The sequence below is a fragment of the Hipposideros armiger genome, unplaced genomic scaffold, assembly GCF_001890085.2.
Source record: "Hipposideros armiger isolate ML-2016 unplaced genomic scaffold, ASM189008v1 scaffold_24, whole genome shotgun sequence".
Taxonomy (NCBI): Eukaryota; Metazoa; Chordata; class Mammalia; order Chiroptera; family Hipposideridae; genus Hipposideros; species Hipposideros armiger.
In genome coordinates this window covers 6,763,245-6,789,103 of record NW_017731374.1, presented here as the reverse complement: position 1 = coordinate 6,789,103, position 25,859 = coordinate 6,763,245, and the positions used below count along the sequence as shown (strand labels likewise).

The 25,859-nt window shown below is 54.1% G+C and overlaps 1 protein-coding gene across 6 annotated transcripts in view; it reads right to left on the bottom strand.

Annotated features, from left to right (window-relative positions):
• COL27A1 (collagen type XXVII alpha 1 chain) overlaps positions 1-22,804 on the bottom strand; it is a 141,578-nt gene extending 118,774 nt beyond the window's left edge. For 2 of the 6 annotated variants that reach the window (XM_019635910.1, XM_019635913.1), the window contains exons 1-4: positions 20,849-21,338; positions 14,752-14,822; positions 9,692-11,424; positions 1,714-1,767 (exon numbers count right to left, since the gene is read on the bottom strand). In XM_019635910.1, coding sequence (XP_019491455.1) covers positions 1,714-1,767; positions 9,692-11,424; positions 14,752-14,822; positions 20,849-20,907 — 1,917 coding nt within the window. In that variant the 5' untranslated portion in view covers positions 20,908-21,338. Of the gene's footprint in view, positions 1-1,713; positions 1,768-9,691; positions 11,425-14,751; positions 14,823-20,848; positions 21,344-22,567 lie in introns of those variants that run through there. The other 4 variants (XM_019635912.1, XM_019635914.1, XM_019635911.1 and 1 more) reach the window with 3 other exon arrangements.
• Positions 22,805-25,859: the final 3,055 nt, after the last annotated feature.

Genomic DNA, 25,859 nt, shown 5'->3' with positions numbered 1-25,859 from the left:
TTGGCTGAGATAACACAGCATCTTGCTGGAAATGTTCTTGACTCTCAGACTAAAACTCATCAGCAAACATTTGCTCAGCACCTGCTGCACACAGGGCACTTGGCTATGCATTAGGTAAAAAAAATGAAGCAAGCAGGGGCTGTCTCTGGCCCAGAGGGGCTCAGCCGAGTAGACAAAACTTAGCACTTAGATGGCTAAGACCATAGGCTCTGCAGTCAGACTGTCTGGGTTCAGTCTGGCTCTGGCATTTACTCTACGTTTCACTTGACCCAAAGTAACCTAAACTTTCTGAGCCTCAGCCTCTTCACCTGTAAAATAAGGATAATATTGGAACCCATTTCTCAGGATGGCTGGGAAGATCGAATGAGATCACACATATGTAGCTCAGTAAACAGAGGTCAGTGGTTGACAGGAGTTTTAGGAAGTGATTTGTGCCACCCAGAGGGGCAGATACGGTCCTGCAGAAGCTCCGTAAAGGGGGTGGCCATCAGAAAAGGAGCTGGCATTTGAAATGAGTCGTGGATGGAGGAGGACGACAGAAGAGGGCGTGCCAGACCTAGAGGGCAGCCTGAACAACGGTTCACAGGCCAGAGGGCTCAGGAGTGTGGGGGCACGGGCGCGCTGCGTGGACCTGCAATGCTAGGTCAAAGGGCCTCAGCCTGGTCCCACAGCGCAAGGTCCTGTGGCCAGCTGTGTCCATGACACCTCTGTGATCCCCAGCTCTGGGCACGTGCCCCATTGGAGACTCCAAAGCCAAAGGAGGAAATGCCACTGCAGATAGCAGATTCCAGAGCCCTGGGCCCAGGGAGCACAGGGCCAGGTCTGAAGGGGAATTCGGGCTCGAGTAATTGCATAACCAGAACGATCGCTGGGTTCAGAGCTAAAAATATGCCCCAGGCAGCTATCTCTGCCAGGGCCTCACCAGGCACCCAGCGTGGGAAAGGCTGATTCAGCCTGGGCACAGATGCCAGGCGCCGTGGGTCTGCGTCCCCTTGGGAAAAGGGCAGATTTCCTTCTAAGAGGGAGGGGTCCCAGCAAATGGTTAAGAGTCTGGGGTCCAGTCCTGGCTCTGCCATTTATTAGACACTTGGTTTCTTCATCCCTAAAATGAGAATGATCATACTGACCCATGGGGGTTCTGAGGGAAAGGGCATCAAATGAAGCAGCATTAAGCGACACAAACTGCATCACCCACGGGAGCTGTTTGTCACTCGGAGACTCATGCTCGCTCACATCAGCCACTGCAGCCTTGCCCACCCATCCTCCAGCTTCCAGCTGAACCTCTCAGCACAGGGAGCTCACTGCCTCCCTGGCATGACCTGACCAGTTGCCTATGTCACCATCCCACCCCAGGATGGTCCTGAAGAGAAGGGAAGATGGAGGTAAGGGTCATGTCCTTCCAAGTCAGTTTTTTTCCTAGACAAACACTAAGGCCCACAAGCTCAGAGATATGGTCCACAAAAACCACTTCTCCGCCCCAGGTTGTCCACATTGGACAACTGAGACGCTGCAAGAGGTCATTGCTAGTCCATGTCTGTTCATACAATGTCTTTAAGAGCCCCAAGTCCACACCAATGGACAAAGCAGAAAACGAGTGTCGTAGACGGGCAGGGAACAACTTGAGGACACATAGCAAAGCTGGGACTTCAGCGGCAGTGGGATGCAGGCCAGAGAGCCAACCAGAGCTCCACAGGACGGTGTGCGATCACTTACCCGAGGCCCCCGCATACCGGGGGATCCAGGGAGCCCAGGCAGCCCAGGGGGACCCTGAAGAAAAAGCAAGACAGCATCAGTGCCAAGTGGCAGTAGAGAATGGGTCAAGCATTCATTCAACAAACCTGTCTAGAGCATGTTGGGGTAGATGGGCATGGAACCCACATGGCTGAAAAGAGGAGTTCCCTGAGGTTTCTGCCTGAGGAACTTATGCTCTTTGGGGCTTTCAGGCCTTTGCAGCTGCTATTTCTGTCTTTGAAGCTCTCATCTTTTATTACTCAGCTAACTTAGAGTATCACCTCTTCCAGGAAACCTTCCCTGATCCCTCCTCCAATTTGGGCCAAATCTCCCCTCTCCCTCTACTTTAAAGGCCTCTCTATTAATCACCGAATTGTCTGCTTAGAAGCCCGTCTCTCCCAACAGACCATGGTCTCCTCAAGGGAAATAATGGATTATGAATCATCTCTCTCTCCCCAGGGCTCAGCCAAATGTTTGGTAAAATAAAATAGCAAGAGGCCTCAGAGCTCAGCCAAGTTCCCCGCAGAGCCAGAGCGGAGAAAGGACTTGTCCAAGGTTACACCAAGCACCTTTGCACCACGGAAATGCAGCACAGCATAAAGGGCACAAGCACCAGACAAGCCTGGGTTCAAATCTCAGCGCTGCCACTTACCAGCTAGGCTTGGGCAAGTTCCTTAACCAGCCTGTGCCTATAAAACGGGACATACCCTCTTCACAGTGTTAATGAAGAGGATGAAATGAGTGACAGTAAATGTGTAACACAGTGCCTGGAATGTAATTGTCACTCAAATGTTTCATCCAGGGGCCACAGCCTTGCCCACCTTTTATCACTGCTCCCCAAGAATCTGCAGTAGCCCCTTCCTTTGTCTCCCTGAGCCCGGGCCTGTCCCTTCTCCAGTCCTCCACACAGCCTGGTTCACCTTCCCAAGACACTCCCCTGCTCAACAACATTTAATGGCTCCCCATTTCCCACAAGAGAATGGCCTACCCCTGCAATGTGGCATTCAGGGAGCGCCTGTCTGGCCTCACCCCTCTTCCCGTCACACAGGAAGGGAGGCAGACAAACAGGCTTACTGAACTGTGGGCTGACCTTTGTTCAAATCCTGGCTTTGCCACTTAACAGTTGGAGATTTTGTGCAAGCGCTTCAGCTTGTCTGTTCTCCGCTGCTCCCCTTTACAATGGGTTCAATAGCCACTGTCCCATCTACCCCAAGGAGTAAATGAGAATTAACCAAGTGCCTGATCTGAAGAACTGAACACAGAGCCTTCGAAGGAAGCCAGGCTTTCGAGGATGTGTGAGGCCTGGGGAATTCATTTGTTTCAAATAACCATCAATGAGATTCCAGGTTTCCTGCCCAGACTTAAAATCAGTGTTGAAAACCCAGTACGGTTTGGCTGGTAATTAATCCAGACCTCACGCTGGGCAGCCTAGGTTCACAGTTCTGGCCTATGAATACCATGTGCTTGCTCGTCCATGAATAACAATCAGAAGAGAGGTCCAGACAGGCAGAGATGGGTACCAAGGCCCCGGGGTCACTGGAAAAAGCCCTGGAGGGATAAGGGAGGGGCTCTGCTGGGTGACCTCAGGCAAGCGCCAGCCACCTCTGAGCTTCGGGTGCCGCTGGCCAAATAGGCAGCAGCCTTCCTTCCATCCAGAGCCCCAAAGGCTGGAGGGACGGTCTCTAGTCCCATGTCCAGTTCTGCAGGATTGGGACCCAGGTCCAATCTACTTCCTGCCCCTCCTCGGGGAGCAGAAAACAACGGTGTGAGGCTGAGGCCCTGGGTTCACACTGGGCATCCCCACATACTAGCTGCATGGCTTTGGGCAAGCGACTTCCAGCCTTCAGGGCTTCATTCTTTATAAAACGAGGATACAATGGCACCTAGCTGACAGATAACCTGTAAAAAAGTGCTAATCCTAGTGCCTTGGCACACATGCTCAAAGAGTTAGCTGTTGTTTCTGTTAAGCAAGCTGCTGGAACCTCCCCAGCTCTAGATTTTAGGTCACCCTTCTCAACATCTGTTTTTCAGGAAGAGCAAAAGATTTCCCTTCCTAGAAGGCCCTCCGTGGCCCTATTCTTTCATGTGACCCAGAATTAAAGGGAAATGCAGAGGCTAAAGCTAAGTATGACAGGAGGTATCGTTATCACGACTAAGCCCATTTAACAGATGAGAAATCAAAGAGAGGTTCAGAGAGGCAAAGTGATTTGCCTAAAACCACACAGCTAACAGGCAGAGCCTGGATTCAGCCCAAGACCATTTGACTTGTTCTCCTACCCTGTGCAACTTCCACACAGAAAATCTTGGCCAGATGTATTCTGACTAGCTGTGCAACCTTGGGTAATTCCTTTCCCTTCCGCGGGCATCTTTAAAATAAACATTCTGGAAGCTTCCCAACATTGGCACTTCCTGAATTACAGGGTGGTAGCAACTTCCCCCTCTGTGTTATCTGGCGGGAGAAGAAAAGTGAGATCATGCCCATCTCACAGAAAAGGCCAAGGCCCTTCTCTGGGGTGAGGATTGTGTGGGGCTCCAGGAAAAGACACTCTCTGTGGGTGTAGCTCCCTCACGGACCCTGGTAGAGCTGCCACCGCAGAGGCCCGGACACTCCCTCTTGGCATTTCTTCTGCCCCAGAAACGGGGACATCCAAGCTGGAGTCTGACCTCATCCATAACATCTGCAGAGCAGACTCCAAGTGCCAGCTGGGACCCATGGCCCGACCTGGTGATGTCAGTCCACGGCCTGACTCCTTGACATGGCAGCCCAGCCCCCAGCTGCAGGCCTAGCCAGCCCTCCTCTACCAACCTGAGCCGGGGCCGCCCAGCACCCAGCTGCAGCCACAGGCCTGGCCCTTCCCCACTCAGTACTCACTTTGTTAGTGGGCGAGTGAGGGCAGGCGCCCCCTCTCCCCTGATCTGAGACCCTGCCTGTTCTCCATGCAGTGGAAAAACGCTGCCATTTCTTTCCAGGGCCCAAAGCCTGAGCGGGTGACTCTGGAATGATTCACAAGGCCGGGGTGGGATTTTCCACTCCACGCTGCAAACAACGGGGCCTCTGAGAGGGCCTAGAGGGGGAGGGAAGCAGGGGCCGAAGGCTTGTCTGGGGGAGGTGGACGCGGCCTGGGCTCAGGGTTCGTGCAAACAGAACCATGGAAACAGCCAAGCTCCCACTCTGGGCTTCTCCCAAGGGTCCTGGCCTCTGACAGCCAGACCTAGGGAACCCCATCACACGGAACAAGTCCACCCTTATGTCCAGCTGTAAGAGCCCGTCTGCCAAGCCTTGCAGAAAGAAATAAGTCCTGGCTGCGATGGCCCCTGGCAGCAAGCAAGGAGAAGTTTCACAGGCCTGAAATCTGGGAGACCTGAGTCCAATCCTAAGTGTGCTGCTAACTGCCCACATGACCCTCTGCAATGAACTTTCAGTCTCTGCGCCTCTGCTCAGTGCCTGTAGCCTGATGGGGGGCAGGCAGGGGATCTCTAAGGGACTTCCGTCTCTGTTCACCTGAGCTCACAATTATTCCCAAGAATAGGCCACAGGGTGCTGAGCCTTCCCCAGTCTCTGTCCCAGTGAAGGGCCTATTGGGACAGGGCTTCTCCCTGAGGTCTTCAGCAAGTAACATCATCTTCTTGTGCCTTCGGGCATCAGTTTGCCCAGCTGTAAAATGGGGATGCAATACTCATCTTCCAAGAGAGCGTGTGTGTGCTGGTTATTTTCCATTTGTTTCCCAGATCCCCTCTGTGCCTTGGGAAGCTGACCTCCACAGGCCACATCCCCAGGCTTCCTCGCTCTCTGCTTCTGGCTGGGTTTGGCCAATGGGAGGCCACTGCAGAAGGAGTGAGCGGGCAGGCTATTTCTCTCTCTGCTCCCTTCCTGCTGTGCTATGGTTTGGCCTCAGCTCCTGTCATAGACCCCTGGTCATGTGTTAGCTCTTCCGGGCTCTGATAATACCTTTCCCTCCCCTTGTACCTTAAAGTCGGACCTGGACCTGTATGCTACGACAACCCCTGTTGGTTCCTTTGATGCTGTCCACAGCTCTGTAAATAGTCCCTTCCTTAAAATATCCTCAATTACCCTGTTCCTCTGAGAGGGCCCAGAACTGGAGCCATGGGATACAGCACACAAACTGTTCCGCACAGAGCCTGGCACACCGTAGGAGCTCAAGTGATATGCTAAAGACAGAGCAAAACATTCCTCCATTCTCCTGGGTTCTAGGTAATACTGGTATAAGGGGTGGATTTCTCAAGATCTAGTCCCAGTTCCTAACCGCCAACAGTACGAAGGCCCTCCTGTGTCCAAACCCTCCTGGTTTTCTTAGTGCTATAATGCCCACACCTCAACCATCAGTCACAACAATCCACTGGGACCCATGTTCTAGTGTTGGGTGCTTTACATCTCTTATCTCACTCAATCCACACAATAACCCTGGACAGGTAGATGATACCATATCCCCATTTTACAGAGGCAGAAACTGATGCTCAGAGAGGTTAAGTCACTTGTCAAAGGTCACACAGCACCTGACACCTAGTAGGCACTCAATCAACATTTGTAGGAAGAAGGAAAGGATGGCTGGATAAGGGAATGGTTCAAACCCAGGTCATTCCAAATCTAAAGACTGTGGGCTTTTACACTCCACGTGGCCTCCTTATCCCACCAGCAGCAGAGGTCTGTGTAACCTCAAGGATCCCTGCCTAGGAATCAGAACAACTTGTTTTTTGTAAGGATCAAATTCCTTCATTCACAGATAGTCACGGAGCATCTGCTATGGGCCAGGCCCTCGGCCGGGTCTCCCCGAGGTGACGCCTGCAAACAGCACAAGCCAGTGCAAATGCCAGCGGCCTGGTCATGAATAAATAAGGCCTTGATTCTCCTCCTCCCGGGTGTGGGGCTTCTGTGCAGCTTCTGTGCAGCCTCCGTGAACCGCAGCCTCCCTGCCCCTCCCCAGCCCGGGCCCAGCTCAGCTTTTCCATGCTCCCCCCGCTCCTGGGGTTCCCACAGAGCTCCCTTGCTCAGTGGCTACAGCTCCTGGCAGGCTCAGGCCCAGAGCTCTGCCTCAGCCTCTGCCAGCCTATCTCGTGCCCCTCAAGAACCATGCAAAGCCAGTCAGGCACAGCCATGGCACCCCTCTCAGGCTTTGAAAGGTCCCATAGTCGTTTCTAAGGAGGGAGCTCTTCCAATACCATGTCACAGAGCCCCAGGGAGAGGAAAGAAGTTCCCCATGTCACCCAGCGAGCTAGATCGCCAAGGCAGCCTTGGAGATCACCCAGCCTGCTTCATCATAGGAGCTGGGAGCTGTCATTATCTTACATTCTGCAGAAACTGAGGCTGAAGCTGAGTGAGTCAGAGTCACAGAGCTAGTAATGGGTGGGGTCAGGGTTTGAACCCAGGTCTGCCAGTCCCCAGCCTGGATTACGCCCTGTGCCCTGGGCAGCAGAGCTGCTGCTCTGCTGGGATTAGATTCTGAATGTGTATATAGGGGGTGGAGGCAGATAAGAGAGGAGGACAAAAGTAACATGAGCTCTTGTCGCTGCTCGAAGATGCCATTTCATTTATGTAATTTCTGATATCTGGTGAAATATAAATGACCAGTTTGCCCCCTGCCACACAAAGGACTGGACAAAGCTTCTGAAAGCTTCTGGGTTCCTACTGGAGTGAGGCCAGGTTCCAAGCTGGGGAAGGGTGGGATTAGGGGAGAGCACGGGGCAGAAGACAGGATGCCACTCAGGCAGGCTGCCATCCTCCCTCTTGCCCTCAGGGCAGGACGAGCCCTGGACATTGCTGGAAGTCAGAGATCCGGAGTGGCATCCCAGGCCCTGCACGAACATGCTGGATGCCGTTGGCCAAGTCTTTCGTCCCTTTAACCCTTCTGCCCTCATCCATAGAGCAGGGATTAACACACACATCCGGCCCCTCCTGAACCAGTTTCTGTGAGGTCCTAAAGGGAAATGCCACACATGTGGAAGTAACCCATAAACATCATGGGGATAGAAACAGGAGATTCTAGACACTGAGCTCTTCCTTTGAGGCCAAGGACAGGGCCTGACATATCTCTGAAGCCCCCAGCCTCCTGGCTCTGAGTCCTAGGGTCTCAGAGTGGACCCTCAGAAGGATGGGACGGAATATGCGGGAGCCTGGAGCTGGAGCGTAAAATTCAACTCTGCCTCCTAAATGCTGTGTGTCCTTGGGCAAGTCCTGGCCCTCTCTGAGCACAGCCTCCAGGCTCCCCACTTGCCTACTGAGGAGGGTTGAACTGAATTATGCCTAAGCACCCATCCACTGCACAGGTTGACTCCAACACCTTCAATCATGGGGAAGCTCAAGGAGAATATCTGGGGGGGAAGCCTCACCCCCTGCTGACCCACATCACCAAACTCCAGAGGCGAGGATGCACCTCAGGCATCCACCAGGCCCAAAGGCAAATTCTATACCCTAAAAACTGTTCCTGCTGCAGTTCTGCTGGCTCAGACATTCTCGCTCCACCCCACACACAGCTGGGGGACAGGGTTGGCCTCCTCCACTCAGCAGAGGAGACCCTGAACCTCACCACCCTCTGTCAGAGGGGGATATTTAACCCTGTTTCAACCCCAAAGCCAGTGCCCACACAGTTTGGAAAGCTGGACGGTCAGAGCCCCAGGCACCTGGTACCTGAGTCAGGCTGGGTAGCCTAGAGAGGTATAAAGGGTTCCTCCTTCTTTCCTCGGCTCCCAACTCTCTACCCTGCCGAGTGCAGAACACGGGGACTTGAGTGGAACATTGACTTAATTGCAAAGCAATGCATACGATTTCCATACGTTCTACAATATGGTTCCAATAAAAACGGGCCCTCAGTCCCCTTGGAGACAGGCTGAATAAATATTATTCCTAATGATTATTAAAACTCATTAAGTGTGTTTGTAAGGCCCAGGAATTCCCAGCATCTGCCACTGTCTCCACATTGAAGAGAGCCTAACGTCAAACACGGAGCCCAGGAGGAGGAAACCACACAGTGGTCATCGCCAAGGCAAGAGAACAGAGCAGAGGCCCTAACTTTCTGGAAACTCCATCCCATCATTCCCCACCCGGAGGAATTGGCCTCAGCTGCAGAAAGGTCGTTGCCCCTGGAGACGGTCCCAGGCAAGTTGGGGGCATTGACCCTGAGAATGTCTCCTACACGTGGAATGTTCTTTCTCCTTTCTTTGATTGCTTGGGTCCACCCTGACCCTCCACACACCAAACTCCTCTACCAGGGGCCACAAATCAAATGTTTACAGGATCCAGGCAGGGAAAGGACCACGTAGGAAGACCTAAGTGAGAGATGTGGGGGGACTGGCACAGACAGGGGCGGGCTGGTCCTGTCTAAAGAGGCAGCCCTGACCTGGCCACAGCCCACGAGGCCACTGCATCTCTCTGCCTTCCCAGAGTAGCTGGTCACCAGGTCTTTTATCAGAAGGACATTTTTTAAATGTTAGTAAGTGATTAAATATTTTTAAACAATGCTGCCGCTGCCAAACAAAACACATTCAGGACTACCCGTGTGCAGACTTTGTCCGAAACTCCCAGACAATCTGGTGGGCCAGAGGAGCTCTACGCTGCTCTCGGAATCAGGAGCTGGCCTTCGCAGGCTGCATGACCCGGGCCCAGTCAATTCATGGTTTTCCTTAAGCCACTTGACCTTTATAGTTGGGTTAGCAAAGAATGACCTGGGCCCTGGGCCAACCAAAGCCCAAGGATGCTTTTCATCCGGGGGTGACCACCAGACCCGAGTCTGGCTCAGTGGATCACAAATCCAGAGCAGGATGTACAATCATTAACACAGAAGCAGAGGAGTGGGGACCTGGGTTTGAGTCAAGACTCTGCCTATCACCTGCTCCCTGCTCTAAGCTACTTCTCTTCCTCCACCCTGACCAGCAGCAACCACTTGACCTAACTGCCCCTGTCACCCACTCGAGCTCCAAGTGACATGCACCCCTCACCCAATCTTACCGGAAAACCACAGTCTCCCTTGGGCCCTGGAGGTCCCAGCAGCAGCGGGAAAGGCGTGGGTCCCACCAGGTGGAAGAATGAATAGCCACTGCTTGTAGGCCAGGGGCTGGAGGACAGGAGTCGTGCTGGGGCCAATGCCGGGGCTGGGGTGGTCTGCCGGCTGGGCCGGGGTTGTCTGGGGCTGGGCCTGGTTGTCGGATCATTGAATGGGACATCCCTGGCTGCCTTCCCAGGGTTGAGGGGGACAGGCTTCCGGCGGCTGCTCTTGGGTCTGGCTTTCTTTGTGGCTTCTGATCCAGTAGGCTTCTTGCTTCCAGTGGGGACTGAAGCAGGCGTGAGGGTGGGAGGCATTGCTGTGGCTAGTGGCCGAGCAGTCCTGGTAGAACCAGGACTGGGGGCAATTGATGGGCGCAAAACAGTGGGTGGGGAAAATGCGTGCATGCTGGTGCGGGCAGGGGCCGGCTCACTGGCACGGCTGCTCATCTTGGCCTCAGTCTGGGCCACTGGGGGAAAGGGATTTTTAGAGGCAGCAGCAGCGATGGATAGGGGCCGGGCGCTGGTGGGTGGGGGTCTGGGCGTTATGGGGTTCCTCTGGGTCGGCTGCACTGTGGGGCGGGAGACTTTGGCAGGAACTGGCTGGGAAGTGGGTAGCACTGGCTTCTTGGTAGTTGGGGATAACTTTATGAAGGAAGGTGCAGCTGCCTTCTGGGTGGGGCGAGGGTTTTTGACAGGGGCAATTGAAGGAGAAGGGACTGAAGGCTTGATTGGGTTATTTTTGGGGGTTTTGGTGGCTGTGCTCTTTTGTAATGGCTGGACAGGTATAGTGGAGATGGCAGGAGAGGCTGGGGGTACGGGAGGAAATACTTCACTGACTGACAGCTTGGCAGGTGGCCGTGGGGTGCGGGCTGGGTCCCCCACTGAAACATGCTTGTGAGGGTCTGTGGTGCTAGTCCTTAGGGGCTTGGTGGGTGTGGCGGGCACCACAGTCACGCTGGGCCCCCTGCCTGATGGCTGTGATCCCAGGGCTGGCATGGCAGTGGTCAGGTTCTCCAGGCCTAGCAGGGCAAGGTTGGTTTGGAAAGCAAAGGGTGCGCCAGAGTCTCGGAGGAGGAGGGGTCCCAGCTGGGGCCGGTACATGTCAGCCTGTCCACACTGCTTTCTCAGGTGGGTACAGTAATTGTGAGCGACCTGCGTCACAGGATAGATACTGAACTGGCACAGAGCACCTTCAAACTGAACTGCGTGTGGACTCATCTTTCCCAAGAGGAAGGAGCCCTCAGGGTCAAGCACTGGGTCCCTGTGGAAAGCCAGTGGGACAGGCACCCGGCGCTCCCCACAGGCTGTCACCAGGGTGACTGTGCGGCCACGGAGCTCCAGGGCGAGGTGGTGCCAGCGCCCATCATGTACGTCAAGGTCAAAGGCCACGGAGCGCCGGGGCCCCAGGTGGATGACCGTCTTGCCGGGGAGGAACTGCAGACCCAGCTGCAGCTTATGCTTCTGGCTACGGACCGCGAAGAGGAAAGCATGGTTCACCCGGTGGGAACAGAGGCTCAGCACCAGCGCTAGCTCTGTGCCCAGGGCGGCAGGGATGACAGCTGTCGTGGGGGCCTGGAGCCGGGCCCGCTGTGTAACGATGAAGCCCGATTGGAACGGAATGACCCCTGGCGGCGGGGGACTCCGGCCACCCGCTGCCTTGGTCCAGCTGAGGCCCAGCCGCTGGAGGACGTCCACATCTGGAGAGGGAAGGCAGAGGGAGAAAGGGCGCCATCAGGGCCTGCTCCAGCCCCAGACCCCTCTAGGTGCACAGGTGGTTGAGGACAGTCCACCCACCGCTACCTGCTCCCCTGTGGTTGTGGCTGAGAGCTCAGAGTTGGAACCAATCCCTTATCTGACTATATGACCTTTGGTAAGAAATACAGACTCTGGGCCAAACTTTCTGAGTTCAAATCCCAGCTCCACCACTGACTAGCTCTGTGACTTTAGTGCCTTGGTTTTCCCCATCTGTTAAGTGGGATAATAATAATATCAAACACAGAAGGATGTTGTGAGGGTTAAATGAGCTAATACATTTGAAAAACGTGTCTGGCACAAAATAAGCGTTTTGAAATGATAGCTATTAATACAAAACATAATGATAATCACCAAACGCTAGTGCTAAGAGTATTAGAGGCTGCCCAATGTGACTTGTTTCCCCTTCTCTCTGCCTCATAAGCCATCTCCTCCAGGATGCAGTCCTATAAGTGAAGGAGCAAGGTGACAAGAATGGACGTGTCACTGGAGCTTGGTAAGGATGTCCAGGGGTCGTGACTAGTTTTAACACCTTTAGGAACCTATCCAGTCCCCTTCCCATCCCCGAGGTCTCTCTCTCGCTGCAGGGAGCCTCTACCTGCAAGGAAGGGAGGGGACATTTCCAATGACCCCCTTCCTATGTGGCTTTGGAGAGAGCGGAGGAAGTCATCAAGACACCCCTGCAACCACTGTCCTCTGGCGGGCCATGGTCTGGCCAGGTCACATCCGCCCAGTAATTACAGCAGTGGGCTAGCCAGAACAAGAGGAGGCCTTCCAGGGTGTTTACGGAGAGAGATCCCGACCTTGCTGCCCATGGGCCATTCGGTCAGCTGAGCTGCCAGTGTCTGTGGAAGCTGGCTCTGAGCTCCATCGTTGCAGGCAAGGAGAGGCTGCCTCCGGAATTGGGGTCTGGGTCAGGTCTTCAGGTACCCCCCACCCTGAGCTCAGCACCCCAGCTCCCGAGTGTGGAATGCTCTCTCCCTCATCACCCAGTAGGAGGGATGTACATTGGGCTGAACGCAGCACTTAGTAGGCCCACAGCTGACAACTATGGGATGGATGAACAACAGATGGATGGATAGGCATGTAGGCTGGGAGGAACTGAGAACCTGGATGCTGGCAACACAGGAGCATAGCAGTCTAATAGCAGACCCTGAAGACAGAAGGCCAGACTTTCGAGCCATACAAGACCTACCTGTGAGTCTGGATTCTGAGTCTCAGTTCCCCTGATGTAAAACGGGGCTACAAAGAGCGCCTCCATCCCAGGGTTGTTGGGAGATGAAATGGTGGTCTTCCTCATCTCCTCATCCACGCCCTGAACCAGGTACCTCTACCCAAATCTCTTCCTGACCCCCGGGCCTCAGTTTCCCTGCCAGCAAGACAAGGGAAACCAGGCCTGGCGATGGCCATAAAGTGCTATCGCTGTTCTAAGAGCTCTATGCCATGCTGCTGTTTCAGTTGCTTGGATTGAAGACCGTTATTCCTCCCTAGGACCCAAGGACCTTCATTTCACTTGCAATTCCTCCTTTCCCCCACCTCTGTCTGCCCCCCAGGTCATAAGCTAAAATATTAAGAATCCACTGCTTGAGGATTCTCTGAGTAGTAGTGTATTTTGCTTTAATCACAAAGTACTTTATTATCACAAAGTACTACTCACTAAAAACAACTTAAAAAAGAGGAACCACTTGTTAGGGAAGAGATAAGGGCAGGAAGCCATCTGTTGTCTCACCTCAGCAGCCCCCAGCCTGCACACATCTCTCCTTGCGTACTATAGCTTACAGCCCCTTGTACTTGCCCAGGGGAAACGACAACTGGCCTGGCCAGGTGGCACCGATGAGGCTCCCCTTATCATCCTCTCCAGGACGGTTTCAAAGCTGACACCAGCCAGTCTCCAGGCCTCCCCTGCAGACTGTTGGCAGCTCAGGGGCAAAGCCCCAAACTCGGACACCTGTAGCTGGCAGAAGTGGTCATGGCTGAGCTTCCGGGAGCCTCTGACCACTGTGGGCCCCACAGCAGATAGAGAAGGCCTATTCTTGCCCAAACTTTCCAGGTAAATAACATAGTTAACAACAGTAACTAATTGAGCACTTACTATGTACCAAGTGCTTTATAGGAATTATCTCGCTTGATTCTCTCAATCATCTATGAAGCAGGGCTGCTTATTATCCCCACTTTATACTGTAGATAGATGAGGATTAGAAAAGTTAGCTATAATAACTTGTCCAAGGTCAAACAGCTTATAATAAAAGGCACAGCTGGAGTGTAAACCCTGACCGCCTGGCTTCAGGATCTTTGTTTTTAGCCACCATACTATCCTGAGCCCCTCAGGCTGGTTGGAACGCAGGGTGGAGACACATCCAGAATCCCATCAAGGGTAAAGAGCTAGGGGATCGGGGAATGAATAGAGTGCAACGCCAAGATGGAAGGACCAGCCAGCTGGCCCCAGCAAGATCCCTTTATTACATAAACCTGGCTCCACACAGCTCCGGCCTCTCCCCAACCCCCAGTGCCTGACTCAGGACTCTGGACAGCTGTTCACCTACTTTGTGGGGGAAACAGCAAGCTTGGAAAATATGACATTTGCACAAAATGTTGCCAGGCAGCAGGAGTCTCTTCCGGGCACGGCCCTCCCCTCCCAGGGGCCCAATCCCTGCCCAGCAGCCAGGTCAAGCCACAGGAGCTCTGGGAGTGCCCCCACTGCCTACCCGGCATACAGCAGAGGGTGTGCGTGTTGGGGAGGGGGGGCTGCTATTTTAAGAGGCGTTGTGGCTGCTTGACAAACAGATGTGGGAGAGGTTTCAGTCTCAAGGGGCAGCTGTGTAGCCAGCCCACCGCTGTCCTGGCCCCCTGGACAGCTCCTCAGGGATAGCAGGGAAAGGCAGGATCTCACGAGAAGGGGAGGGCAGGTCACAGACTTGGGCAATGAGAGTTGTAGCCTCCGTGCCTCCTCTCAGCAGTTGTCCCAAGACAAGTAGAGGAAATTGAGGCTTACTGGCCCAAAGTGGCTTATCCGAATTGTGCCCCGGAGAGGAACGAAAGCAGCACCCTTCCACATTTCTGCATTGAGCCCTTCTGCATCCTACCCTTTATAAAACATCTAACATGATTCTTTCAAGCCCAGGGAGAATTTGCCAATGACTGACTCCATTCTACTGATGAGAAAACCAAGGCATTGACTTCCAAATAGGGGCACGGATGTGTCCTACCCCTGCACTCTCAGGTCCCTTCTGTCCTGCCTTGTCTCCCCCTGGACAAAGAGAAGAGAGAATTACCTTCAGGAGCTCCTTGGGTGGAGGCCAGGTGACAGGCAGATGAGACCAAGATCCAGGTGAAGAGAAACCCCCTAGAGACCAGGAGACACAAGCAAAGACGGCATCAGCTTCCACCCCTTGGCCCAGATCCGGCCGGGGAATTGGGAGTGGATCACCCAGCCCCAGTCCCACCCCAGTCTTGCCCATGGGAGGTGGGAGGCAACGTGTGGGCTCTAGGACCCCATCAGAACAGTCCGTTCTCCCAGGTCGCCAGGCACAGCCTCTTGGGGCAGGAACTGCTTATACGGTACAAATACAACTTAACTCTATACAGAATGATAAACTAGGGACACGGGGCAGGAAACAGAGTGCGGGAAGCCCTGCACTGGGTGTCAGGAGACCCAGCGTCCAGCTCAAAATCTGCGGTCAACTCATTGGGCAACAAGGGGCCAGCCTCTGCCAATCGCTGGGCCTCAGTCTCTCCATCTGCACTATGGCCTCAAGATCCTGAGGCCCAGTGGGTGGCAGAGTCAGGGCTGAAAGGTCTGTGGGGGAGACCAGTCTGGTTTGCTTGCATGACAGCTGCCCTCAAAAGGCAGAAGACATAACTCACTCTTCAGGCCCAAAGCAGGAAAAGGAGAAGGCCCCTTACCCAGGACCAGTGCATGCTAAGGAAGCTGCCTAGCTGGCTTCATGCTGATGGACAACGGGAGTGAAGAGAGACAATGGGGAGCCAGGCCGACTCAGGTGCAAACCTGGCCCCACTGCTTACCACCTGTGTGAACCTGGATGAGTCACTCAGCCTCCCTGAGCCTGTCTCCTCCTCTGCAATATGACTGACACTCCCTATCTTGCAGACCCAGCGTGGAGATTAAATGAGCTCATGCATGTCAAGGGCTTGGGCTCCTGCCAGCCACACAAGTGCTCCTTAGGCTGTTCCTACTGCCCCTGCACTCTGGGGACCGGAAGAGTTAATGCTGTGCTCAGAGGCTGCTGCCAACATGGGCAGAGGCAGTGATCCAATTTCACCTTCCTGTGGGAGCAGCCACTGGTGACACCTGAAGCCATCTGGGGCATCTGATCCTCGAGCAGGCAAAGGGGAGGGCGGCACGTGGCCAGAGATGGCTGGCCAGGATGCAGGCAGAGAGAGCTGTGATGGGCAGGTGGGGAGGGCTAAGGCTGGGACACAAAGGCCCAGGATGCACTGCCAAGAGGAAAGCTAGGATGGTGTACTTTTGGGGAATCACGTAATCCAGGAAACCCGTCTGCTGGGCTTGATGTCCGGAGCCCCAGGTTCTTCCCAGCTCCCTGGGTGACTTGGAAAATGGGAAACAAGCTCACACCCACTGACTGAGGAGCAGGTGCTCCAGTGTAATTGCAATCAGCATCAATAGTCATCCTGACCCGGACACTGTGAAAGACACTAGGGGTTACCTACCCATAGCCATTCTCCCTTTCTGCTTGTTCAAGGAGACATGAACTTCAGAGGATATTGGATGAATATGGATAAGTCTAAGCCAATCCTGGGAATTTCATTTGCCCTGCCTGGCTTGGGCAGGAATATGTAACCCAAATATGGTCAATGCGATGTGAGGGAGGTCTGTCAGAGCCCCTGAGAAAGTGTTTCAAAGAGACAGAGAGAAGGTTTTCTTTCAGTCTTTTTATGTTATTGAGTGAGGATGCACAGCCATTTTGTGCACATGAGGCAACAAGCCCCCACGAGCATGGCTGAGGATGGCAGAATGAAAAAATAATGGGTTTGAGGTGCTGAATTAGCAGACCCTATTACTGCATTTCTTTTAGACCTCTTGATATGGGAGGTAATAACTCCCCTCACTGTTTAAGCCAATATTGTGTGGGGTCTTCAGTTATTTGTAACGTGGGCAAACTAGCTAAAACAGCACTCAGATGCTGATGGTGACCCCTCGAAAGCTTTCTCGAGCCTCTGGGCCTTTGCACATGCTGCTCCTGTTATCTAGACACCACTCTTTAGCCTGGTCCGTTCCAGCTTGGGTGTCACCTCCCACAGCCCATTGCAGAGCTCACTGCAGCAGGTACCTAATATGTGATCACTGTCTATTTCCTCGTTTCCCTTTCTAGTCCAAGTCCCCGAAGGGACTGCATCTGTCTTGTTTGCTCTTATATTCCCAGAGCCTGGCAGGCATGCAGTGTGTGTTCAATGTATTTTGTAGAAGGGATGAGTATTACCTGGTATTATAGGACTTTTAAAAGTGTCTTCCCAAAGCCTTAACTCTAGCAGGCCCACCCTGCCTCTGACTTTTCCCAGAGTTGCTCCTGAATAATCCTTGGTCCCTCTTCGTCCTCTCCAAACCTGCTGCCACTGCTGCGAAAATGCCTTTTGCACGGCGCCAGTCCTCCCTGCCTCCACGGGCCTCACCTCCAGCTCAGCAGCAGCAATGACTAAAGGTCAGAGTGCCTAGCTGTCCTGGGGTTACCTGGAAATAAAAGCACAGGCTGACCTTCCGGCATGACCTGCCCACTTGAAGCAAATGGCAGCCTCATCAGCCCTGAAAAGAAATAACAGGCAGCTTTGTTTGATTTGACAAAAACTGAGGCTTAAGGAGGGTAACTACTACCTCCAAGTCGCCTTGGGTAGGCTCTGAGGTCCTAATTCTCCAGTCCTATTTCCCACATTCACCAGGTGGACACTACAGGAAACTATGGCCAGGTCTATTGGGGAAGGACTATCTCCTGCACCCCAGTCGTAGCAGTTCCTAAAGCACAAGTGCACACCAAAGGCTCTGAGAAGTCCTGCAGTAAAGAAATGGGCTGCACTTTCTGTCATTCAGCAATCCTGAACTTAGAGGACCAGGGAAGGAACTTGTTGCTCCTTACTTTCCAGTGTCCCCACAACCTCACTAGTTTCTGTTCCATTTTTCTTCCCAGTCCTTTCCAGGCACCAGCCCTCACTCCTTGGGTCTCACTGTGTTATGTCACATCTACCCTTAGGAGAATGCTTCCCAAGATGCTAAGACAGGCCAGGGTGGAGTGAAGAAGGTACAAGAACCACACATGTCATTCTCGGTCCATTTTGCTTGCTTGTGGTTATGCCAAGGTGACTACTTTGTAGAGAACAAGAGGGTAAATTAGGGGGAAATATTTTTAATCCCAAAGTTCAGGAGAAAGAAGACTTAGAGTGGGGATGGGATCAGAAATCTTCTCTTCAATCAAGTTTCCCAACACCATGGTTTCTAACTTAAGAATGTCAGCCCTGAAGGCCTGTTACAAAAGTATTTGTCCCCTATTCATTCACCTCAAAAAATGCCACTGACTGCCTAAGACCTGGATTCTGTGTGTATTTAACCCATACGCTTTCAAATTATAGGATGGGGGTATAAAGTTGGAGAAAGCCTTTTGAGTTCAGCTAGAGGCCAGGTGTCCCTTCATTGTAGAGATGGGCACCTGAGGCCTAGAGAGAGGAAGCGACACAGCACGTCAGTGGCCCACATCACCTGACTCCACCGCTTAACGGGCAGTCCTTTTCATTTGACTTGCCTCCCCTGGAGAAGAAACTGGAGACTTACAGGGACTTCCTACTTGCCCGAGACCAGGAGTCCCAGCCTTCACCAACAGGAACGGAGATGCAGCCTGGGGAGCCAACAAGCCATCTAAGTGAGCTCCAGGCCTGGAAAGTTGGCTCCCAGAAGGAGGCCCTGCCGATCCTTTTGCTCCCGTTCCAATCCTGTTTAGGCTACTGCTAATAATGTTTAGTGCCTGCTCTGGCTCACGGCTTTGTTCTTCCAGACTTCTGTTTTTACCGCTGACTCGTGGGCCTTGGCTCAGCGAACCCAGGGCTCCAGCATGTCGGGAAGACCAGAGCACAGGGACCAGAGAGGGCAGGAGGCAGCCGAAACCAGAGCCATGCATTAGGAGTCTGACCTTGGAAACATAGCCTGGCCACACAGCCCTCCAGGAAGGGAGCCCAGTCCCCTGAGAAAGGCTTTCTGCCAGTACGCCAAATGTGGCTACTCCTGGACCACTAGGCTGCCAGAACCCGTAGTTGGTTTGCATGGTTTTTCCTTCATCCTCGTGACCTGGGAACGCACAGGATCTCGGAGACCCGTACTAGCTTGCATACTGAGAGCTCAGAGCTGAGACCCAGGGTGCTGAAACGCAGGGAAAAGGACCCAGAGGACTCCAGGCTTGGCTGTGCTCCCATGGGGTAAGCTGGGAAGGAAGTCGCCCCAACTACACAGAACAGCAAAGGGGAATGGACTTCTCCCACCTGCCTCCATAGACTAGCCAGGCCCCATGTGGCCAGACGGTCACACCCAGACTCCTTTCTTCACACCTTACACCTCTTTCATGGGTACACAAACAGGTCATCTGTCTGGGCAGGGTGCAGCCCAGAATTTTCCAGCTGACTCACACATCCATTCAAGATGAAGTGAATAATAATACAAATAACAGCTGCTGTTTATTGAGCACTTACTACAAGCCAGGCACTGTTCTAAGCCCTTTACAAGCACCATCCCATTAACCCTAACAAAACCCTGCTAGCTGGGAATGAAGATGACCATATTATGGGTGAGAAAAACGAGAAGCAGAGAGGCAAGTGGCTTGTCCAAGCTCACAGGGCAGAATCAGGATTCACATGGCAGGGCTCTCTCTGCCCTGCAACCTGCCTCCCACTGGTGTGAGTGCCCCACCACCAACTGATACGACACTTTAGTGGTCTGTGGAGAGGTGTGAAAGAGCAAAGCTAAAAGACATGCAGGGCTCAGAGGGCACAGGACCTGGGGCCCTGCTGTGGTGCGGGAGGCAGTGAGACAGGAGAAGGGAGAGGCTGAGCCTCAAAACAGCGTGACTGCCCACTTGTCCAAAGCTTGGGCCCCACTCTGGGGTGCTCGCCTGGCACCACTTTTCTACCCAACCGCTGGCATCTGCCCTGGCACAGGGTCTTTTGGAGAAAATGAGTCAGCAATGTGCTTACTGGTGCTGTGTGTGTGTGTGTGTGTGTGTGTGTGTTGTGGTGGGGGGTGGGGGATCTCAGCCAGCCAGCTTTTTCCAAGACATAAGAAGAAAGGAGGGGGTATCATCCCCCATTCCAACTCTGAGAGGCAGGACATGGTGGGTGGAGCGGAGCTACAGCCTAGACCAGCCTCTTGGGAGTGTCCTCTGGTCTTAGGGGCAGAATGAAAAGCCAGCAAGTTCTTTGCTTCCCTGGGCAGTGAGCATGAGCCACAGACCATAGGGCCCCCGGGGGCTGCTCTCATCCTCGCTGCCTCCTACACACATCCACACACAGTGACTTGATCTTGCAAGCTCTCACTCTCTTACTACTGCTACCCCACAGGCTGGGACTCAGAGCCTCTGGGTCCCAGCTCTGCCTTAGCCCCTCCTTAGAATTCCCTGCCCCTCTCTGGGCCCTGGGTCTCTGCATCTGTATGCACAATGAGTGATCTCCCAGGACCCTTTCTGCTATGGCATGCTGGCTCTCACTTTTGCTCTCACACGCGCGGGAAAGAGAAAGGAACTGAGACCCTACCCCCCCCCCCACGCCAGAGAAGCAGGGCAACACTGAGACACAGAAACCCAAACAGACTGACACACACGCGACGATTTCCAGAAACCAAGGACGTTCAAGACACTGAGACAGGAGCAGAAGCCAAGACCTGCAAGACCTAGAAACTTAGGGACAGTTTCATAAGAACAGCCAGAAACGGACACCCACAGGTTCGGGACCTGTGGACACCGACACCAGAACATACGGAGACTGCCAGAAATGGAGACCCCCTCCTCCCCCAAGTGTCCAAAAAGCCCCCCTCCGCCCCGCTGCCAGCTGCTCCAGGAGCCACCACCCTCCCCCGATCCTGACCCCAGGCTGGCTCTGCACGGACCCTTCCCGGCTCGGCTCCCGCCTCAGCGCCATCGGACCGCTTGGCCAGGCGAGGCAGGGCGAGCAGTGTTCGCCAACCCTGGCCGGGTCAGGGGCACAGTCTGCGTTAACCCTTGGCGACCGGCCTCGCAGGGGCACAGGACAGGGCAGGAAGCTGACGTTCCTCTGGAAGCGTACCGCGCAGCGGGTAACCCCAGCCCTCCCGGAGGCTGTAGCAGCAGGAAGCTGGGGAGGGGGCATCCCCTTGCTCATACTCACCCCCCGCGCGCCGCTGCCGCCGTTGTGCCTCGGGCCCCCTGCGCTGATCCCACTCCCATGGCGGGCCCCTACTTCATGCTCCCGAGCCCGGGGGGCAAGTGTGGGCGCGCCCCATGGGGACGCCAGCCCCCCGCCCCACCACGCCAGGCCGGCTCAGAGCGCGCGGTCCCCGCACCCCCAGCGCAGCCCCGCGCCCAGGGGCGCCCGAGCAGCCAGGCAGTGCAGCCCGGGCCCTGCGGGCGCCCGTGCCAGGCCCATGGTCCCAGGAGTGCCGGCGCTGCGCTCGCCCCTGCCGCCCTCTTTTTCTGCTTCCACTGAAAAGAAGCAGGAAAAAAAGAGAGATGATCAAACTTTTGGAGGCGGGCTGCTGGCGGTCCCCGGAGACGGAGCAAGGCCGGGCGAGGGCGCGCGGAGGGCGGTGGAAGCTGCCTCCCCGCCGGCCTGGGGGAGGAGAGGAAAAGGAAGGATTTGGGGGAAATGAAGGCGATTTAAAGACTCGGCCCGCGGTGGCTCTCCACCTTCTCTCCTCCCCGCGCTGGGCCGCCCTCTGCTGCCCCCTGCTGCCCCCTGCTGCCCCCTGCTGGCTGCAGCCGGGGACGCACCTTCGGCCGGCCCAGGACGGCCCCACTGAGACATCATCCCCCATCCCTGTAAAGATGGGGAAACTGAGATATACGGAGAGGAACGAGTTGGCCACTGCTGCAGGGCGAGGTGATCACAGTTCAGAGATTCGGGACTTCTGGCTTGCAAGGTCCCCGAGTTGGGAGGCAGAGATAAAGAAAAGGGATAGATACTACAGCTGAAAGGAACCCGGAGTTCCAGGGCCAGATCTGGGACCAGGACTCAGTGTCCAGACTCCTATGACAACACAACTAGTGTCTTAAAACACACACCACACACACACACACACACACACACACACACACACACACACACACACACACCTATTTTCCTCCCAGATTCAGAGAGCCCCGCATAACAGACGCCTGGGCACGTAGTGGGTGGGCTTGTTAAATGTTTTTCACCCTCCTCTTCCCTCTCCGTTTGATAAGAAATGGAAGCTTAACCACCATCCTCACCCCCGCGAGGGTCGACCAAAGGGACTCCCTGAGGTCCCACACTGGAACACAGAACTGCACACTTGGATCCCGCCGCAAACACCCAGCAAATTAGCACACCCACAACCCCAGTCAGAGCCCTGGCACTAGAAGCCCCCTCCTCCTCAGCCTCCACCTCCAGGACCTGTTCACTGGTACACACACACACACACACACACACACACACACACACATCCACACATACCCCAAACTCAGACACACGCTCCCACTCATTCACATGCAAGCACAGCCCCTCACTCCTCCTGGGCTCATGCAAACACACTGGGGGGTCAGGATTCAGTTGCGTTCTGGACTGCACACATGAAGACACATGCACACTCGCGCTTACCCGCTCACAAATGCACACTAGTCTAGCCTAGCCAGATTCCCCCCAACGTACACACCCCCATACACACCTCTCATACACACCTTCACGTGCGCACACACCCCATGTACACACCCCCAAGTGCACACACGCACACCCCCCTTACACACAGTTCTTCGCTAGTACGCGGGCACAAACCGTACTCACTCCCCGCATGTGTACCCCCACCCCATACGCGCGCACCTTTATGCACACACACCGGTACCCCCAGTGCTCCAGGAGCCCCGGGGCACTTACTGGGTCCCTAGGTGCGAGGCTGGACGGTCGGTCCTTCCTCGGGCTCCTAACGGCATTTGTATTCATGGGTCCCGCAGCCCCGGGCGCGGGCGCGGGGGTGCTGGGTCCCCTTCCCTAAACTGGGCGCGGGCGCTCAGAGCGCAGCGGCACCGGGAGGGGCATGGGCGCGCGGGGCTGCGCCGCGGGCCCGGTCCGCCTGCGCTCGAACTTCGGCGGCTCTGCGTCCTCTGACTCCGGCACGGGCTCCGGGTGCGGGGGGCGGCTCATAGGTGCTGGGGCCGCGGCGCCCGCCGGGCCTTTTGAAGTCTCCGCTAGGGGCGGGGAGGGGGCCCTGAAGGCGGCCTTTTAAACAGTGGCTGCACGCGGGCTCAGTGGAGCAAGGTGTCTGGTTTCAGCAAACTTTAGGAAAGGTCCCAAGCTGAAGGGGGGGGAGCCAAGTAAGAAAAAAAAAAAAAAGCCGCATAGCTGTGCTCTGCTTCCTGCAGGGGGCAGAGCACCCAGAGCTGCCAGGAGGGAGGCCCAGCGTGGTGCTGGGGAACCCACAGGCTGCTGGATAGTACGAGGAACCACCCCCGCTTCCGCACCCCCACCTTGAACCAGAGTTCTTAACTCCATGTGGACAAGCCCCAGGGAGTGCAGGAACCTTAAAACGTTACAAATTGTGCATGTTTGAGCACTCTTCTGGGTGAGAGGGGCCATGGGTTTTCCTCGGGTTTTCCTCAGGTTTTCCGAAGCCCACTGCTCTGGAAAGTTGAGAATTCCCAGTCCAATCATAGCTGACATTTTTTTGAGCTGCATGCTTTGTGCTAGGCCGATCCTGTCCTTATTTACATTTTTTGTTCATCGTGGATTTTTGGTTTTGCTTTAATTTTGACATTTTTAGAGTATTACATTAAAATATTACATATGTTGTTTAGTTAGGGGTTTTATGGCACCCCCTTAGATATAAAACTCCTTTGCACACAGTGTTTTTTTGGAGGTCCCCTAGTATTTAGCATGCTCACCAACCTCAACCTCACGCTATCCAGGTACAGCACTGTGCTAAGTGTCACCATTTATGGGAGGCCTGTTATCTCCATTTATCGATGGGAAAGCCCAGAGACCCTGAAAGGTTAAGTAACTTCCCTGAGAACACTAACTAGCAAGTGGTGGAGGTGAGATGTGAGCTCCGGCCGTCATTCCTGTCTTCTGCAGCTGAGCATGAAGATCCAAATCTTAGCTTTTAAGGGCTTCTGAGCAGATCCTTGCCAGCCTACCCAGCTTCACGTCCTGCCCCAGGGCTCCACTCTCCCTGATGCTTGGACTCCGGCTCTGGACAAGCTAGGATACTTCAAGGCCTTGTCTGTGCTGTTTCCTCCCAGTTCTCCCTCTCCCCCAACCCTGTTTTCTGCCTGGTCACAGCCTCTCTGTCGTTCTAGGTGCAGCTCAAAGTTCTGCCCCACACCCATATGGCAGCACACATCACGTGGTGTTGTCATTGTCAGATCCATCTCTGTGTCCCCACACCCAGCATGGAGCCTGGGAGGACAACAATAGAGACTCAAACCATTAATAATTTAGATGAATTTCTTTTAACTCCCATAGTATGCAAACCCCACTACAAAGCTGGGGGAAGGGGGTCTGCCGCTATGGGAGGGAAGACAAAGAAATTTGCACATGGTCCTGCTTTCTGAGCACTCGTATATTTGTAACATGGACAGAAGACATGCACAGCAACTTGGGGCAGGGAAGAGAGCCTGAATGGGAGACATCGGACATGGCCATGTCACAGAGAACCTCTTGCAATCGCATAAGGATAACACAAGGAGAATGTGATAGATGCTATCAGAGGGATACAAAGAAATTGAATAGTCAAGCAGACCAAGGAATCCAGAGAAACCAGGGAAGGCTCCTTGGAGGAGGTGGTCTTTGGCTCCTAAGGGGTGTGTTGGATACACATGTGGCTATGGAGGAAAACAGCTCAAGTGGAAGAGTCACCAAAAGGGCCAGGAGGGTGGAAATAGATTTCAGGCAGATTTGAAGGAGGGGTGAAAGAAGCCCAGTGGAGAAGAAATCTAATTCTCCCCAATGCAAAGTGTGGGTGATGTCCAGTCACTCACTGGCCACAAAGTCATTTCCAGGCAAGAGGATGCATTTCCTCAAAGATTAGTGGCTGAGCACCAAGGCCTTTCCAAATCTCATTCCCAAAAGTGAGTGTGCAGTGGTGAGCCCCAAGGAGGCCTGCCCCACTAATGACAGCCCAGGAGGCTCATGGGAAACCCCTCAGAGCCCATAAAGATTAATGGTGTTCCCTTTCAGAGCCTTGCTCTCCGACTGTAAAATAGGTACATCGAACATGATAATCTGCACAGGTTCTTTGAGCTTGGGAAGATGAGACTGCTGTTCAACAATAAATCTAACTCAGTAGATTATTGAGGGCTAGCTGTGTTTTGCTAGGCTAAGAGGGAAAGAAGGCTTATAGCTTGCTTTCCAGGAGCTCACAGTCTGCTAGAAGGAGAAGACATGAACACTGATAAGAATTCTTGGGAAGAGACCTTGTTTCCTGCCTCTGCTGCCTCTTCATGCTCAGTCTTCCTGCCAAGGAGTTTCCTGGCACAGCGTCAGTCGCTGGGAGTGAACAGTTCTGGATACAAGTTCCTGGCTTGGAGGGGACTCAGGGGCCACATAGTTTACTTCCTGCCCAAGTAGATCAGCCACGGACCCATTGTTTTCTGAGGCACATCTGCCTTGAGAGAAACTGTTCATCTCAAGAGCCTCAACGGTGGACACATAGTAGGTATTCAATAAATGTTTATGAATGAATTGCTAGTGAAGTCTCAGCCTGCAGAACAGAGGGTTGCACACAACCCAGGTATCAATCCCCATCGATTTATCCACCACCTTTTTCTGAGAACACTCTGTGTGTCAGGCTGTGCTTCCTGCTTTCAAAGTGCTATGGTCGGCTGGAGGAGGCCAATAAGGAGACAGACAGATAATGCAGGTCAGGAAGTCCTGCCTCAAGTCATACTCGTTTAACTGGTACTACAGAACCAGGACGAGAACTCAGATCCCAATCTTAGCCTTCGCAGCCTTAGGTTAAGTCTTAGATTAGTCCCCAATCTTCCCCCAGTGCCCTCCCTGCACTACTGGGCACACCAGGATGGGTCTTTCTTTCATAGTTGGGCCCTGCATGGGATGGAGTATAGGAGGTGTGCACACAATACATGCTAATAATAGAGTCATCATTCCCTGGTTACTTGGGGAATTGGGAAACGCTGCCACGCATCAGACCCTGAACTGGGCATTGATCACA